We start from the raw sequence: 15972 nt of genomic DNA, 5'->3' as shown, positions 1-15972 counted from the left end.
AGTCTCTCTCTTGGTACTGATGGTCACTGTTCTGAGTTTCTGTTCATTGCTGCAGGTGAGGTGAGATAGACTCAGGCTCTGTGCATGGACAGCAGAAAACTCCAGACTCTGAGAGAAGCATGAATCAGATGTGCAGAGAGAAGTGGAGATCTCAGACTACTTGGTCCCAGAAGAGAGAAGCAGCAACTGGGAGACCGGCTGCCTGACTGCTGAGGGTTCTGCCATGTCTGGTCCAGGCCCTCCCAAGGCCCGGCTGCATTTCCTCCCTGCCTGTGAGTGCATGTGTGTAAACACGGTAGCTATTTTTTCTTTAAACCAATTTAAAATGAGTTTCTGTTGTTTGCAATCCACAGAGATTTAACTAGGACGAACCTAGATCACTGAGCTGCAAGGCAAGAACTCCATGAGAGGAATTCCAGGTAGAAGGCCAAGCAAGTGCTCAGGGGAGAGATTTGAGACCAGAAAGTGTCAGGCAACTCCTGTCTTCACTCCCTCCCTCTCTCAAGGCTATGTATGCACTGTTCTCTATTTCCTCTTTTCACGGTTCCATTTGTCCCCCTCTGCTGAACAGCTTCTCTCTGCTATCATCCCCTTCCATGTCCCCTGGAGCTCACCTGGCTTCCCAGCTACACTTCCCTCCCTGACTCAATTTGTTGAGTCAGTTTGTTGAGTCGATTTGCTGAGTCAGTTTGTTTCTCAATTCTGTTTTTACATTCCTTGGAGAGAGTATCTGATTGGCTGTGCTTGGGCCAGGTGTTCATTATTGATTCCATCCCTAGTGAACAGGGGGTGTGGCCACCTGGGGATTGGGGCTGCCCCTTCCAGGTACGTGAGCAGAGCAGATTCCATGAAAGGGGTATGGAGAAGGAAGAATCTTAGTGCAACGGCCACTCAGCTGGGATGTTGTAGAGGAGATTCAGGCTTCAAGTGGTTTCATGACTTCTAATCTTAGGAAAGGTCCTTCATTTCTGCTGTAGTAACAACAACGACTAGCATTTATTGAGCTTCTGTAATGTGCCAGATGCCCTTCTAAGCACTTCACATGCACTGACTTAACTTATTCGATGCCTGTAAAAGTATTTAGATGGGCAGTAGTGGGGAGGGGAGGGCAACAAAAAACGATGGTCACTAGGATGTTGCTGTAGATTGGATGTTTGTAACCCCCCAAAATTCCTATGTTGAAACCTAACGTGATGATGTTTGCGGTGGAGAATGCGGAAGATGATTAGGGCATGAAGGTGGAGCCCTCATGAATGGGATTAGTGTTCTTATAAAAAAGATCCCAGGCCAGGCGCAGTGCCTCACGCCTGAAATCATAGCACTTTGGGAGGCCGAGGCAGCCAGATCATAAGGTCATGAGTTCGAGACCAGCCTGACCAACATGGTGAAACCCAGTCTCTACTAAAAATACAAAAATTAGCCGGGCGTGGTGGTGTGCGCCTGTAATCCCAGCCACTCAGGAGGCTGAGGCAGGAGAATCGTTTGAACCCAGGAGGCAGAGGTTGCAGTGAGCAGAGATTGTGCCTCTGAACTCCAGCCTGGGCAACAGAGCAAGACTTTGTCTCAAAAAAAAAAAAAAAAAGAAAAGAAAAAATCCCAGAGAGCTCCCTAACTCCTCCCACAAGGTGAGGACTCAGTGAGAAGACTGCTGTCTATGAACCAGGAAGTGGGCCCTCACCAGATATCAGCGTCTGCCAGCACCATGATCTTGAACTTCTCAGCCACTAGAATTGTGAGGAATAAATTTCTGTTGTTTAGAAGCCTCCCAGTCTGTGGTATTCTGTTACAGCAGCCCAGCTAAGATACATGTCATCTCATTCCAACATTCAACAAACTGACCTACGAAGTCCAATCTCAATTTGATCCACTCTTACTCTTAATGATCTATTTTATAAAACAGAAACATATCTTCCTGACATTTTCATCCTCACATAAAAATTCTTCTATCCATTGATAAGGTTTTGATGTTTAGGCTTTTAAAACAAAGATAGTTTATTTCTGAAAAAAACTGAAAAGAGAACTAGAAGAAGAAGATAAATCACAATGCACAGTGCAATGAAACTTCATTTTTAAAAATAGCCTTATTAACATATAATTGACTATACCCACTTAAAATACACAATTTGATGAACTTTGATCAATGTATTCACCAGTGAAACCATCCCCACAATCAAGGTAATGAACACACCTATCACCTGCAAAAGTTTTCATGTGCTTCTCTGTAATCCCTTCCCTTCCTACTCAAACTCATGCCTCTTGTCACAAGGTTTCTCCACTCTGGCTGTTGGGAACATGAACTATTGCCTGGCCAATGCAAGCTCAGAAGTTTTTCTGCCAGCTTTTTTCTAGTGGTTGCCTCTCTGTCTTGGGAAGTTTCCTCACATGCATGTACCTGGTCGAACTTCTGCTGAAGACTCAGAGGAACCCTGCGCAGATCTCCAGAGCTCCCTCCTTCCGTTGCACTCTCTCCTCTCTGGTACTCTAGCCACCCTGGCCTCCCTGAATTCTCAGCTCTATTTTCCAACTCAGAGTCTCTTTGGGTTCGCCTGTCTGCATTGCAGCTTGGAAACCCTCTCCAGGCAGTAAGCTGGAGCAAGCAGCATGTTCACTTCCTTTGTCTCCCTTCTCTTGGGCCCTGCATTGCCTGTTGCGCAATGTCTGAAAACCATTGTTCCATACATTTTTTTCACAGATTTTTCATTTCAGGTTACAGAGTAAGTCCAGTCCTTGTTGCTCCCTCTTGGCTGAAGCAGATGTCAACACTTATTTTTAAAAAATAGAAAATCATTTACAACAAGCTCATTGTGAAAAAAAAATTCAACAGATATAAAGTCTTATAAACTATAAAAGTCAATATTTCCCCTTCAGTACTTGCAACTCACAGCCCAGAAATAACCACTGCTCACGGTAAACACAACATTAAATAATTTCCACTTCTCCCAAAAAGACCTATTGTAAAGTTGCAGATGCAGGAAAATCTTTGATGTGCTGGAGGGATTTAGAAATGAATGCCCCTGAGAAATGCTGTCCTCTCCCCTGTCCACTTCCCTACCACGGAACATATGAGCTAGGGCTCACTCTATACTGACTTCTCTTTCACGGTCCCAAAGGCAGGAGTGAGGTGGTCAAAGTCTCTGTGAAGGCACATAAAATCATGTATGTGAAAGTGTTTGGCAAACTTTGAAATCATATACAATTCTTAGTTAATATTATATATTATCGTGTTATTTTTAATATTAATAACTTACATAACAACTAGTCCTTGGAGGGTTTGATGATACCCTCAGTCAGCATTTTCATCACTAGTGAAAGTTTCTCCTCATAACAATCCTGCTCAAGCTCTCCAAGGTCTATGGCAAAAAATAAAAATAAAAAATAAAAAGCATTATGTTGCTTCAAGGTCATCTTACAATGACTGCAGTTGTGTGGGATGAGTATGCCATATGAGGAAGAATCTCCAGGCTGAAGTGGTACAGTCCAGACACAGCCTTTAGAGCTAAGAGGCCATTTCTTTTAGCCTCAAAAATCACTCAAATATACCCCTGCAAAAACTTTATAATTTCTCCCTTTGATGGAATGGCAAGTAACATTGAGCTTTTTTCTTTCTTTTCTATTGCTACCTTTTAATTTTACCTCCTACTCTGGTCTGGACCTGCAAGCAATGGGTTCCTATATGTCAACTCTGGAGATAATAAACACATAGCAGAGACTGATATTTTCCCACCAATTATTTATTCTTTCCCTCCTAAAAAATACAGACACTTAACAGTGTTCTATTTACAATGTGCGCATCCAGGCAAAAATTTCCGGACCGGCTAAAAAGCAAGAAAATGCGATCCATAATCAGGAGAAAAATGAATCAACAGAAACTGATTCAGAAACAAACAAGATGCAGACGCTGCTCACAGAAGTCTAGAACGCCAAGGTGAAGTCCCCACTGGGTTGGACATTTTCTTATTCCTTATGTCATTTAAAGCACAACTCCCGAGATTTTACGTGATATAACCGCTAGAGGCCTCTCTGTCACAGGCTGTATTACTCCCAGGTCCCCATGTTGGCTGTGTTCAGATTTTTAGTTATATTTGTGGAAATCTGAGTGCATGTGACGACTGCTATTTATGGGTTTTGTTTTTATTTTTAAAGACAGGGTCTTGTTCTGTCCCCCAGGCTGGAGTACAGTGGTGTGATCACAGCTCATTGCAGTCTCCAACTCCTGGGTCCAAGCGATCCTCCCAACTCAGCCTCAGGACTTACAGGCGAGAACCACCTCACCAGGCTTGATTTTTGTGTTTTTAAACAGACTGAACATCTTTCAGTACTTCCCATCCCCACCCCTCCCAGCCCCGACTCCGCCACCCCAACCCCGCCCCACTTTGTACTACCCAAGCACATCTTGGGAACATGATGCGGAAAGTCAGGGACGCTGGAGGTGAAGGACTGATGACGCGCTACGGTGGTCCTAGGTGCGCCTGCCCCCTCTCTGGAGTAGTCCCGGGGGTCACGAGGATTTGAAGACAGGCCCTCCCTTCCCACTGCCCCCATTCCCCCGAATGCCAAGCCCCTGTGGGCAGGCGCCCTGGGCAGGTGTGGTTGGTTGCTAAAGCCTGCTGGGCCCAGACATGAACCCTGCCCTAGCTGGGCAGCGGCGCGGGAGCAAAGCTGTTCTGAGGCTACCCTCCCCGGGGCCTGCTCTCCCAGCCCTGGAGGAGCCGGCGCGAGACGCGCGGGAACGGGGCCGCGCGGAGGGGCGGGGCTCACCAAGGCTCCACCCCGCCGCGGCCACTGTTCGCACACACCTGGTGCTGATCAGCACCGAGGCCGACTCGCCGCCACCCAGCGCGCTGCAGGCCGGGGCGGAGAGGCGCAGGGCGCTGGGCAGTCTCCGGCGAGGGCAAGGAGCGGTGCCCGGCTGGGCCGGCTATGTCTCCCGCTACTGCGGTTCCCGCCGGCGCCCGCGACCTCGGGGGAGCAGCCGGGTTCCGGGGGCGCCGCGCTGTGAGGCCGGGGCCTAGAGCCAGCCGCGGCCGCGCAGGAGAGGCCCAGGGCCCGCGCTCGCCCGCGCCCGCGTCCCCGCCTTCCTCCCGCGCTCAGCCCCGCCTCGGCTCGCTGCCCTTGGCTCTCGTCGCCATGGCCTCCGTCGCCCGGGAGAGCGCGGGCTCGCAGCGCCGGCTACCGCCGCGTCACGGGGCGCTGCGCGGGCTGCTACTGCTCTGCCTGTGGCTGCCGAGCGGCCGTGCGGCCTTGCCGCCCGCGGCGCCGCTGTCCGAACTGCACGCGCAGCTGTCGGGCGTGGAGCAGCTGCTGGAGGAGTTCCGCCGGCAGCTGCAGCAGGAGCGGCCTCAGGAGGAGCTGGAGCTGGAGCTGCGCGCAGGCGTCGGCCCCCAGGAGGACTGCCCGGGCCCGGGCGGCGGCGGCTACAGCGCAATGCCTGACGCCATCATCCGCACCAAGGACTCCCTGGCGGCGGGTGCCAGCTTCCTGCGGGCGCCGGCGGCCGTGCGGGGCTGGCGGCAATGCGTGGCGGCCTGCTGCTCTGAGCCGCGCTGCTCCGTGGCCGTGGTGGAGCTGCCCCGGCGCCCCGCGCCCCCGGCAGCCGTGCTCGGCTGCTACCTCTTCAACTGCACGGCGCGCGGCCGCAACGTCTGCAAGTTCGCGCTGCACAGCGGCTACAGCAGCTACAGCCTCAGCCGCGCGCCGGACGGCGCTGCCCTGGCCACCGCGCGCGCCTCGCCCCGGCAGGGTAAGCGCGCGACTGAGGGGCCGGCCTTGGCTAGAGCGCTCGAGACCCGCAGCGCCCTCGCCAAGTTGGAAGCGAAACACACTAGTGCCAAGTTATTTTAGCCGCGGGCACCCAGAAGAGTTTCTGGCATGGGTTTCTCTGTCTTAGGGAAGAGGAAGCCCAGTAGATTGGCAGAAGCGGGCGGGCGGGCGGGCGCGGTGACGTGCTACTGGAATTTTTCTAGGCTTGAAGAGAAAGGCTGATCTGAGAGGATTCGTGGAAATATGACTTATAAGGAGAGAAATGCTGAGAGAAAAAAGTTTGTTTTAGTCTCATGGGTTGTATAAGGCATGGTTTGTGTTAAGTAATTGCAAGAGCAAAATCTAATTAGATGCCGGGCTTCTCGTAACACCCACTCCTGTTTCTTGACGTGGCTCTCCTGACTTTGCCTGCGGTGGCTTTCATCATACAAAAATGGGAGGAGAACTACTGGTCCCTTTTATAAAAAGTGAAAAGAGGGAAATGGGAGGAGAACTACTGGTCCCTTTTATAAAAAGTGAAAAGAGGGGACTTGATTTTCGTTGAAAATAAGAAACTTTAAGGCCGGGCGTGGTGGCTTATGCCTGTAATCCCAGCACTTTGGGAGGCTGAGGAGGGCGGATCACCTGAGGTCAGGAGTTTGAGACCAGCCTGACCAATATGATGAAACCCCATCTCTACTAAAAATACAAAAATTAGCCAGAGCTGGTGGCATGCGCCTGTAATCCCAGCTATTCGGGAGGCTGAGGCAGGAGAATCGCTTGAACCTAGGAGGCGGAGGTTGCAGTGAGCCGAGATCGCGCCATTGCACTCCAGCCTGGGCAACAAGAGCGAAACTCCGTCTTAAAAAAAAAAAAAAAAGGAAAAGAAAACAGGAAACTTTAAAGCATGTTTCTTAAGGACTAAAAATGATGCTGATTCGACGGTTTGACTTTTTGTAGATGCTCTGAATGAGAGAATCAGGACACATACAGGAGGCACAAAAATGGTAGTGGTTGGATATTAATGTCACGGAGGGAATAAGAGACCTTGATTGTGCCCACGTGTGGTCAGGCTCCGTGTGTTTAATCATGCCCTGTTGCTGTTTGATTTATAATAGCACGAATGATATCAGCAAGATGGGGGCGGAGCTCAGCCCCTTTGGAAGTGTGGATTCTCCAAAACCTGTGGATCCATTGAAAGAGTCTGGAAATCTGTGTCCATCACATCCTGCCTCCCTCCCCACCTCTACCTTAGATGAGGCTCAGAATCCTTGTCAGGGGAGCAGATATCAAAGGGTAACCCTGCGACTGCTTGGCCTTGAGGCAAACACTGGGAAGGACTCCATAGCTTTCCCTCTGAAGTGGAGGCAGGCAGCACTTTCACTTGGACCCCCCGCCAGCATCCCTGAGGCCCACCACGGCTGTTCCACCCACATCCTCTCTGCCCAAACACAGACCAAAATATCCCAGCAGCAAAGAAACAAAGTCTTTTCTCTGTGTTCTCACCACTTACCTGGAAGAAACTGACATTGCCAAAGTGAGCTTTCCTATAAACCCAGAGGAAATCTTTGAAAAGGAAAATAAACAAGGAAAGAATATGCCATAGAACAAAAATTTTAAAGTTTAGATTACTTTGAGACGCCAGGCACGGTGGCTCATAACTAACCCCAGGACTTTGGGAGGCCAAGGCGGGTGAATCACTTGAGGCCAAGAGTTAGAGACCAGCCTGGCCAACATGACAAAACCCGTCTTTACTAAAAATAAATAAATAAACACAAAAATTATCCTGGCATGGTGGCGCCTGTCTATGATCCCAGCTCCTCGGGCGCCTGAGGCAGGAGAATCGCTTGAACTGTGGTGGTGGAGGTCGCAGTGAGTACAGATTGCACCACTGCACTCCAGCCTGGGCAACAGAGGGAAACACTGCCTCAGAAACAGAAACAAAAACTTTAGGTTATTATGAGAAGTTTCTGGGTTGTTTTTCCTCTTGCTTGCTTCGTTGCCCTTCCTTTCCCCAGGGGAGTTTGTCTAGGAATTGTTTTGTAGATGTTTGGGATGAAAATAGGCGAGCGCGGTGCTGGTCCTCATTTCTGGGAGAACACTGCTGTGCTCAGACTTCCTGAGGTCCCAGCAACATGGAAACGCGGAAGATGCGGCTTAGGTTCCTGTAGAGGCTCATTTGTTCTCTCTGCGTAGAGGTCAAAAATTGTTCCCCAGTGTCCTGTGTGTCCCCTGCTCAGATGCTTGACAGGTTGAAGTTGTTTATGCTTCTGAGACTAAGTTTTTCCTTCTTGAATTGTTCCTTTTGGGGGCAATGTTGTGAGCATGTGAAAATGGTTTAGAAGAGCCCTTGGAGAGGAGCTGTGACTGGATCCATCTGAGGTGGGTGAAAGCACCATGAAGAAATGGTGATGGGATAGCACGAACTTACAGCAGGACACACCAGCCTTGTTTTCATGCCCACATTTGTTGACTTTGGTGTTAGGTGCTGTCCTCAGCCCTTTGCACGCATGAACTCACTCTGTCCTCACAACAACACAAAGGCCTAGGTTCTGTTATAATCCCTAGTGTATACAAGGCTTGGCAAGCCAAAGTAACCTGCCCAAGGGTCACACAGCATGGGGTTGTGGAGCCTGAACTCCTATGCTTTCTCCAGCAGCACCAGCAGAAGCCGAGAAAGGGATCACTAGGCTGGGACTGCGAGGGTAGAGGTAGGGAAGGCGGGAGGTTGCAGGAATGAGTGAGAGATGCTGGAGAGAGGTGTCTTGTAGTGACTGAGGCTGCCTGCTAGAATCTGTAGAACAAAGGAGGGTGCTTGAAGTTCTGGGGCCTGGCGTCTCCACAAACAAGTCCCTGCTCATCCCCCCAGGACTTGGTGTCTGCTTGTCCTCCATCCCAGGCTGTCGTGAGGTTCAAGGGGGGCACATGCTTTGTGAGTTAGGAAGGTGGCACGCATGTACATGATACTGTTCTAGGAACCTGGTTGGGTCATGCCCATGACTGGAGGGTTGGGGGACTGGATGTCATGATAAAAAGTGAAGAACAGCAGGAGGGAGGGAGGGAGGAGAGGTAGAAGCTAGAGCTGCTAGGATTCCAGAAGAGCAGGGAATATAACCTCCAAGGACTCAAGGACGAGAACCTTTATGTGGTTTTTGCTGGATATTCAGCCTGAAGTCCAGTATCTCGGGGAAGAATTTGGGAAGTGGGCCCCTTGCCTTGCGTGTCAGGGAAAATCAAAGCTGTTAGGCAGAGGTCTGCTCTCCTCTCTGCAGACCCACCTGCTGCCACCCCCAGCCTTTCCGTCTCCGCCAAGTGCAAACAAAAGAGTTGACCTTCCCATTCAAGGTTAATCCCTCTGCAGATGCTTGACCACTCTCCCTCTCCAAGGGCCTTACTTTCTCACATTCTCATCTTCTCCCTTTTGTGTTATAAACAATTATATTTAATAAATAATAGTAAGATAACTCGTTGGCAGTGTCAGGTTTTAAATACATTTAGACCTACAACTCTGACCATACACAAATTCCAGATGGATTAAAAAATTAAATTTTTTTTTAAATTAAGCCATAGATTACTCCATACATAAAAAAACTTAAAGGAAATAAACTTCCATATCTGGAAGGAAGACAGGTTTCAAATCAATTAAAGAGGTCACAAAGAAAGGGGATAGATTATATGCACATTTATAAAAATCTTCATATCAAGAAACAAAAGGAATTGCAAACAAGAATCTGGGAAAAATGTGACATTATTTATTCATAGAGTTTATGGGCCAGGCACAGTGGCTCACACCTGTAATCCCAGCGCTTTGGGAGGCCAACACAGGTGGATTTCTGGAGGCCAGGAGTTAGAAACCAGCCTGACAAACATGGTGAAACTCCATCTGTACTAAAAATAGAAAAATTAGCCTGGTTTGTTGGCACACGCCTGTAGTCCTAGCTACTGGGGAGGCTGAGACATGAGAATAGCTTAAACCCTGGAGTCGGAGGTTACAGTAAGCTGAAATTGCAACACTGGACTCCAGCCTGGGCGACAGAGCAAGACTCGGTCAAAAAAAAAAAAAAAAAAATATATATATATATATATATATATATATATGAGTCAGCAAGAAAAATAAAAATAAATGGGCAAAGGACATGAGCAGACACTTCTCAGAAGAGGAGGTATGGTGGATAAACATGGAAAAATGTTCGACCTTAGAATCAAAGAAATGTAAATAAGGCCAGTTTTCATTTATTAACTTGGTAAAAATAGGTTTACTCATATTGGCATGCATATGGGAAACTTCATATACACTTCTATGCTCACTGATGGTGTAAATTGCTACTTCCCTCTTGGAAATCAGTTGGGAAATATGTGGCAGAGACCATTAAAATATTCATTTCATACTTCTGGAATATTTTTTAGGAAAAGGAACCATGCTGAAGAGAACGTATGAGCAAAAAAGTGTTTTACTGATATTGACATGCATATGGGAAACTTTATATACACTTCTAGCTCACTGATGGTGTAAATTGGTACTTCCCTCTTGGAAAGTAATTGGAAAATATGTGGCAGAAACCATTAAAATATTCATACTTCTGGAATATTTTTTAGGAAAATGATCTATGCTGAAGAGAACGTATGAGCAAAACATGTTTATTATGGCATTATTTATAATGGTGAAAAAAACAGTAACAAAGTAAATGTCCAGTAGTACAGATTAGGAAACTCAAGTGGCAATTGTGAGGCTTATGTAATCACATGGGCAGTGCTAAGATATATGAAGAAATATCAATAACAGGAATATACCAATAAGTTGATGGATTAAATTCAGGATGTAAAATTATATTTATTGTAACTGGAATACACCTAGAGTTGTCTCGAAGTATAGTGGAAGGATAGAACCTTTGAGTTAGAAATAACTGGGCTGCATTCCTGGGTATATATTCAAAGGATTATAAATCATGCTACTATAAAGACACATGCACGTGTATGTTTATTGTGGCACTATTCACAATGGCAAAGACTTGGAACCAACCCAGATGTCCATTAATAATAGACTGGATTAAGAAAATGTGGCACATATACACGATGGACTACTGTGCAGCCATAAAAGGATGAGTTCATGTCCTTTGCAGGGACATGGGTGAAGCTGGAAACCATTCTCAGCAAACTATCACAAGGACAGAAAACCAAACACCGCATATTCTCACTCATAAGTGGGAGTTGAACAATGAGAACACATGGACACAGGGAGGAGAACATCACACACCGAGGCCTGTCGGGGTGGGGGTCAAGGGGAGGGATAGTATTAGGACAAATACCTAATGTAAATGACGAGTTGATGGGGGCAGCAAACCAGCATGGCACATGTATACCTATGTAACAAACCTGCACATTGTGCACATGTACCTTAGAACTTTTAAGTATAATAATAAAAATTAAAAAGAAGTATCTGATCTGACAAATTTATCGCCTGTGTGATGTAACTTAGCCCTCTGAGCCTAGTTTCTGCATCAGTATTATGCAGATGATAATACCTACCTCAGAGATTCGTTGTGAAAGTTAAGTTCTTTCTATAACTTCACCTGGCCTGGTACCTGGTACAAGGAAATAGTAACCACCCAATGGGTTCTCCTTGCCCACTGCCTACACAGAGCTGATTTATCAAGACAGGGGAATTGCACTAGAGAAAGAGTTTAATTCACAAGGAACTGGTTGTGCGGATAAAACACAAGACCAGATGAGCCAGTTTATCAATCTAGGTACTGCCAACGGGGTGCTGCCAACCATTGAGGACAGGGTCTATAAAATAAGCACTGAACTTAGGTTTTATAATAGTGATGCCTAAACCATAATTTCTAATCTTGTGGCTTATTTGTTAGTTTTGCAAAGGCAGTCCAGTCCTCAGGCAAGAAAGGGGCTTATGTGGGGAAAGGGCTGTTACCATCTTTGTTTCTTTTTACTTTTTTTTTTTTTTTGACACAGGGACTCACTTTGTTATGCAGGCAGGAGTGAAGTGGCACAGTCTTGGCTCACTGTAGCTTTGAATTCCTCAGCCCCCCATTTAACTGGGACTATAGACATGTGCCACACATCAGACTACTTTTTGTATTTTTAGTAGAGATGGGGTTTCACCAGTTCCAGGCTGGTCTGGAACTCCTGGGCTCAAGCAGTCTGCCCACCTCAGCCTCCCAAAGTGCTGGGATTACAAGCATGAATCACACACATGCGGCCACACCCGGCCACGTCTGTTTCAAAGTCAGACTGTAAACCAAGTTCCTCCCAAAATTAGTTCGGCCTATGCCCAGGAATGGACAAGGACAGCTTGGAGATTAGAAGCCACATGGAGTCAGGTCAGATCTCTTTCACTGTTAATAATTTTCTCAGCTATAATTTTTGCAAAGTCAGCTTCAAAATCCCTCAGTAAATGGCAACTATTATAATTATTATCAGCAGCACCATAGGGAGAAGGACTGGATCAGTACATACCAAAAATCACAATAATCATATTGGGGTTGCGGATAATTTTTTTTCCGAAGTGTTGCGGTTGGAAATCCATGATGGATTTTGACCACATGTATCTGAGCCTCTTCCCCTGGTCTGGCCCCACTTCCGTACCCTGACTTCAGGGTTCTTTCCAGTTGCTCCGCCTGAGCTATACCATTCGTTCCCACACAGCACAGAACATCTTCCTTGTCATGGAGGCTCTGTGCACAGTAGCGTGTTGTGAGTGAGGCTGGTTGATATTATATTACACTTCTCTGAATAAAATGCCACCTTGATTTGCTCATTCTAAATTGGCAGGAGTCTTATTCCACCTCTGTAGGTCTTACTAAGTGTGTTTAGTTTTCAAAAGAAACCAGTGTTTCCCTAGTACTTAACATGGGTTTATTACATTTTTTTGACAAAAATTCAAAATTACATATATGTTGTTCTTCATTAGCAAGTCACACATTTTAAAATGGCACACTCCCTTCCTCTTCCTGTTGTTATTTGTTTATTTTAAGGACTGTTTCTGGGTAGATAAGCTCTGGGTTATTTTAAAATACATTTTACAGTGGAAATGGCCTGGACTTGAACTGAAAAGGAAACATTATCTGTGTTATTTCAGACACATCAGTGATCAGTTTAGAAGATAGGATGATTTCACTAAGCTTATAATTCATCTTAAAGCTCACCTAAATAAAAGTAAGTGACTAAAATGATCTTTTTCTTCCAGGAGAGGTAGGATTAATTAATTGTATAGTGTGTGGAATATTTCAGCACTTATCTGATTCTTCCATCTTAAATCTTTGAGAGTTTTAAAAAAATTATGTGTCCATTACTGTTTATATCACATAGACATATTTTCATATGTCTACTTAAAAAATGTATTTTTAACAAAGTTTAAATAGCTGCTAGCTGTAATGTATAACTGCTGAGTTATAAGATGCTTTCCAGAATTATAAAATCATAAACCATTGTGTGGAAACAATGAACCTTTCAGAACCAAAGAAAAGATCAACACTATGAAAGGACTATCAAAATAATGCAAGTGTCCTATCTCTCCTTACCTGGCAGAAGCAGCATAAAGACATCAGACACTCCGTGTTTGCTCAGAGGTGGAAAAAGGCAGAAGAACAAGTTTCTTCCTAGGCAGGGGGTTGTTTACTTGGCTTATTTAAATCACAGTTACTAGTCCTCACTCTTAAGTGACTGGAAAAATGGGACACGTCTTCTCCATAGTTAGCAATAGCATGTAAAAAGCAATTGTGCTTAATTCCTCGTAATGTGCTTTTTTTAAAAAAAGGCATCTTCCCTTTGTGGCTGGCAGCAGCATTCTCATTCAGAAAAGCCGCATCTCTAAGAGCCCCAGGCCCCTCACATAAATCCCCTTGTTCCTGGATGGTCAAGATCCGGCTGCTTTTTCTCGCTTTCCAATGAGATGCAGACAGACTGGGAAAGAAGGGAGTTTATTTCTGCAACTGGTGACAGGAAGATGGTGGGAGTGACTCACCAGACCAACTCAAAGTTACAAGTTTTTCTTCAGTGTTTATTTACATTTGATTCAATCTCTATGCCTGCGTGAGAGTGTGCACCTACAAGCAGGAGTGTTTCATTCAGTCTAATCTTTAGGGTCTGGGGTCTGGAAAGTTTCTCTAGAGCCTTGGAAAATTTTCTTTAATCTTAAGTGGCCCTGATACAAGGTATATGTGTAAGAATGCCTTCGATCAGATGTTAGGGTCTGAGAAAGTCCAGGCGAGGTCTTAATGTATTTGTTTTCACATTCCAGGCCTTGTACTCAGGCACCAGTTTCTCCAGCTTGAATGTTTAACTTATGCATTCATCAGAATTACAGGAAAGGGTTAGTGGAAACTGGCTGCTCTGGTTGCTGATGACAACCTGTTCCCACACCCTGGTGCTGGGCATTGAGGGAACCACTAGAAGAGAAGAGAATCCTGGAGGGTTAGGTCCTAAACATCTGAAAGGCAATGGTAACTTGCTGGAGGGTTTTTCCTACTCGCAGAATGACCCCGTCAGATTAGCATTCCAGAAGAGTCATTTCAGCTGCAGTGTATCAAGAGTGGTCACCTTTTGTTCCGTAATGAGACACTGAGGTGGGATTGCAGTAAGCCCCGAAACTCAAGCACTGGGATGTCTGGCTTGGCCCTTTAGAAGTTTGTGTAGGTAGCAACATTGGCCCCTGTGGAGGAAAGTGATGGGCTTGAAAGCAGGAGGAGAGGCGGTGCCTTGCAGCACTGTGCAGGGTGAGCCAAAGAGGGGCAAGCCCAGCCAGTGCTCAAACCAGAGCTTTGGCACTGAAGGAATGGGGAAGTGGATGCCAAAGAGGGCGTGGTACACAAACCTGTAGAGTTTTTCCAGTTCTATTGCTGTTTCTTTAAAATATGTGTGCATTTGGGTGAATTTACTAAGAAGCTTACATCAATTAAAATTTTGGTAACTATGCTCTTAGAAATATTTTCTTTGTACAGCTTATCCTTTCGGTCATCCCTGTAGCAGCTGTCAGTAAAGTATTAATATTGAAATAAACATAATTAACCTTATATTATTTAGTACCATTCTAGGTTAAAGGTAAATATAGGCTGGGTGCAGTGGCTCACACTTGTAATTCCCGCACTTTGGGAGGCTGAGGTGGGAGGATCACTTGAGGTCAGGAGTTCAAGACCAGCCTGGGCAACTCTCACTACAAAAGAGTGAAAATAGGTGGGAATGTTAGCACACACCTGCAGTCCTAACTACTCGGGAGGCTAAGGCAGGAGGATCACTTGAGCCCAGGAGTTGGAGGCTACAGTGAGTGAGCTATGATCGTGCACCAGCCTAGGTGATAGAGACACTGTCTCAAAAGCAAAACAAAACAAAAACAAAGGTAAATACAGATTTATTTTGCTGTTGTAGTCATCTGAGCCTGCTGGCTTCTATTATAAAAATTAGTTATTAGAAACGGTGAACCTCTTCAATTTTCCTAGGTGAAAAATTGGATTCCAGAGAATTTCCTTGCAGGCTTTATTTGTATGGCTCTAAAAATTTGCCTTAACTTTTCAAACTTAATATATTTCCCATTCATTGAATACTTTATATCACTCCTATTTTTAAAACTTGAGGATAAGAAAAAAAGAAAATCCATATTAGAGGTGAATTTGGTGTTTTTCAGGTTTGTTTTAATAATCTTTTCAAGGCCAGGCGCAGTGGCTCACGCTGGTAATCCCAGCACTTTGAGAGGCCGAGGCAGATGGATCACCTGAGGCCAGGAGTTCGAGACCAGCCTGGCCAACATGGCAAAACCCTGTGTCTACTAAAAATACAAAAAACAATTAGCAGGATGTGGTGGCACACACCTGTAATCCCAGCTACTTGGGCGGTTGAGGCAGAAGAACCGCTTGAACCCGGGAGGGAGAGGCTGCAGTGAGCCGAGGCTGCACCATTGCACTCCAGCCTGGGTGACAAGAGCAAAACTCCATCTCAAAATAATAATAATCTTTTAAAATAAATTTATTTAACAGTACTTTGAACTTAAGTGATTTTAAAATTAAGTGAAAAATCCACTCTAGAAAATAAAACTGCTTCTCCGTATTTACACATTGGTGGGACCTCGTATGCTGCCTTGTACCCAAAATTGCTACCAGCCAACACTCCACACAGCCTCTTCTGCGCGTATTATAGCTAAATTCCACGATCATAAAATAAATAGAAAAATAATTTCCATTTAATATGGATTCTCTTTGCAGTTATTTGCTGAATCATATCTAT

At 45.8% G+C, this 15972-nt stretch overlaps 1 protein-coding gene across 7 annotated transcripts in view; it reads left to right on the top strand.

Moving 5' to 3' along the window:
- Nucleotides 1–4756: 4756 nt before the first annotated feature.
- LRP11 (LDL receptor related protein 11) overlaps nucleotides 4757–15972 on the top strand; it is an 82295-nt gene continuing 71079 nt past the window's right edge. For 4 of the 7 annotated variants that reach the window (XM_063707948.1, XM_055390833.2, XM_063707946.1 and 1 more), the window contains exon 1: nucleotides 4761–5740. In XM_063707948.1, coding sequence (XP_063564018.1) covers nucleotides 4921–5740 — 820 coding nt within the window. In that variant the 5' untranslated portion in view covers nucleotides 4761–4920. Of the gene's footprint in view, nucleotides 5741–15972 lie in introns of all 7 variants that reach the window. The other 3 variants (XM_063707949.1, XM_055390832.2, XM_019029370.4) reach the window with 3 other exon arrangements.

The sequence above is a fragment of the Gorilla gorilla genome, chromosome 5 (genome assembly GCF_029281585.2).
Source record: "Gorilla gorilla gorilla isolate KB3781 chromosome 5, NHGRI_mGorGor1-v2.1_pri, whole genome shotgun sequence".
NCBI classification, from domain to species: domain Eukaryota; kingdom Metazoa; phylum Chordata; class Mammalia; order Primates; family Hominidae; genus Gorilla; species Gorilla gorilla.
The sequence above is the reverse complement of the archived record's forward strand: the minus strand, read 5'-3'. Positions and strand labels throughout refer to the sequence as shown.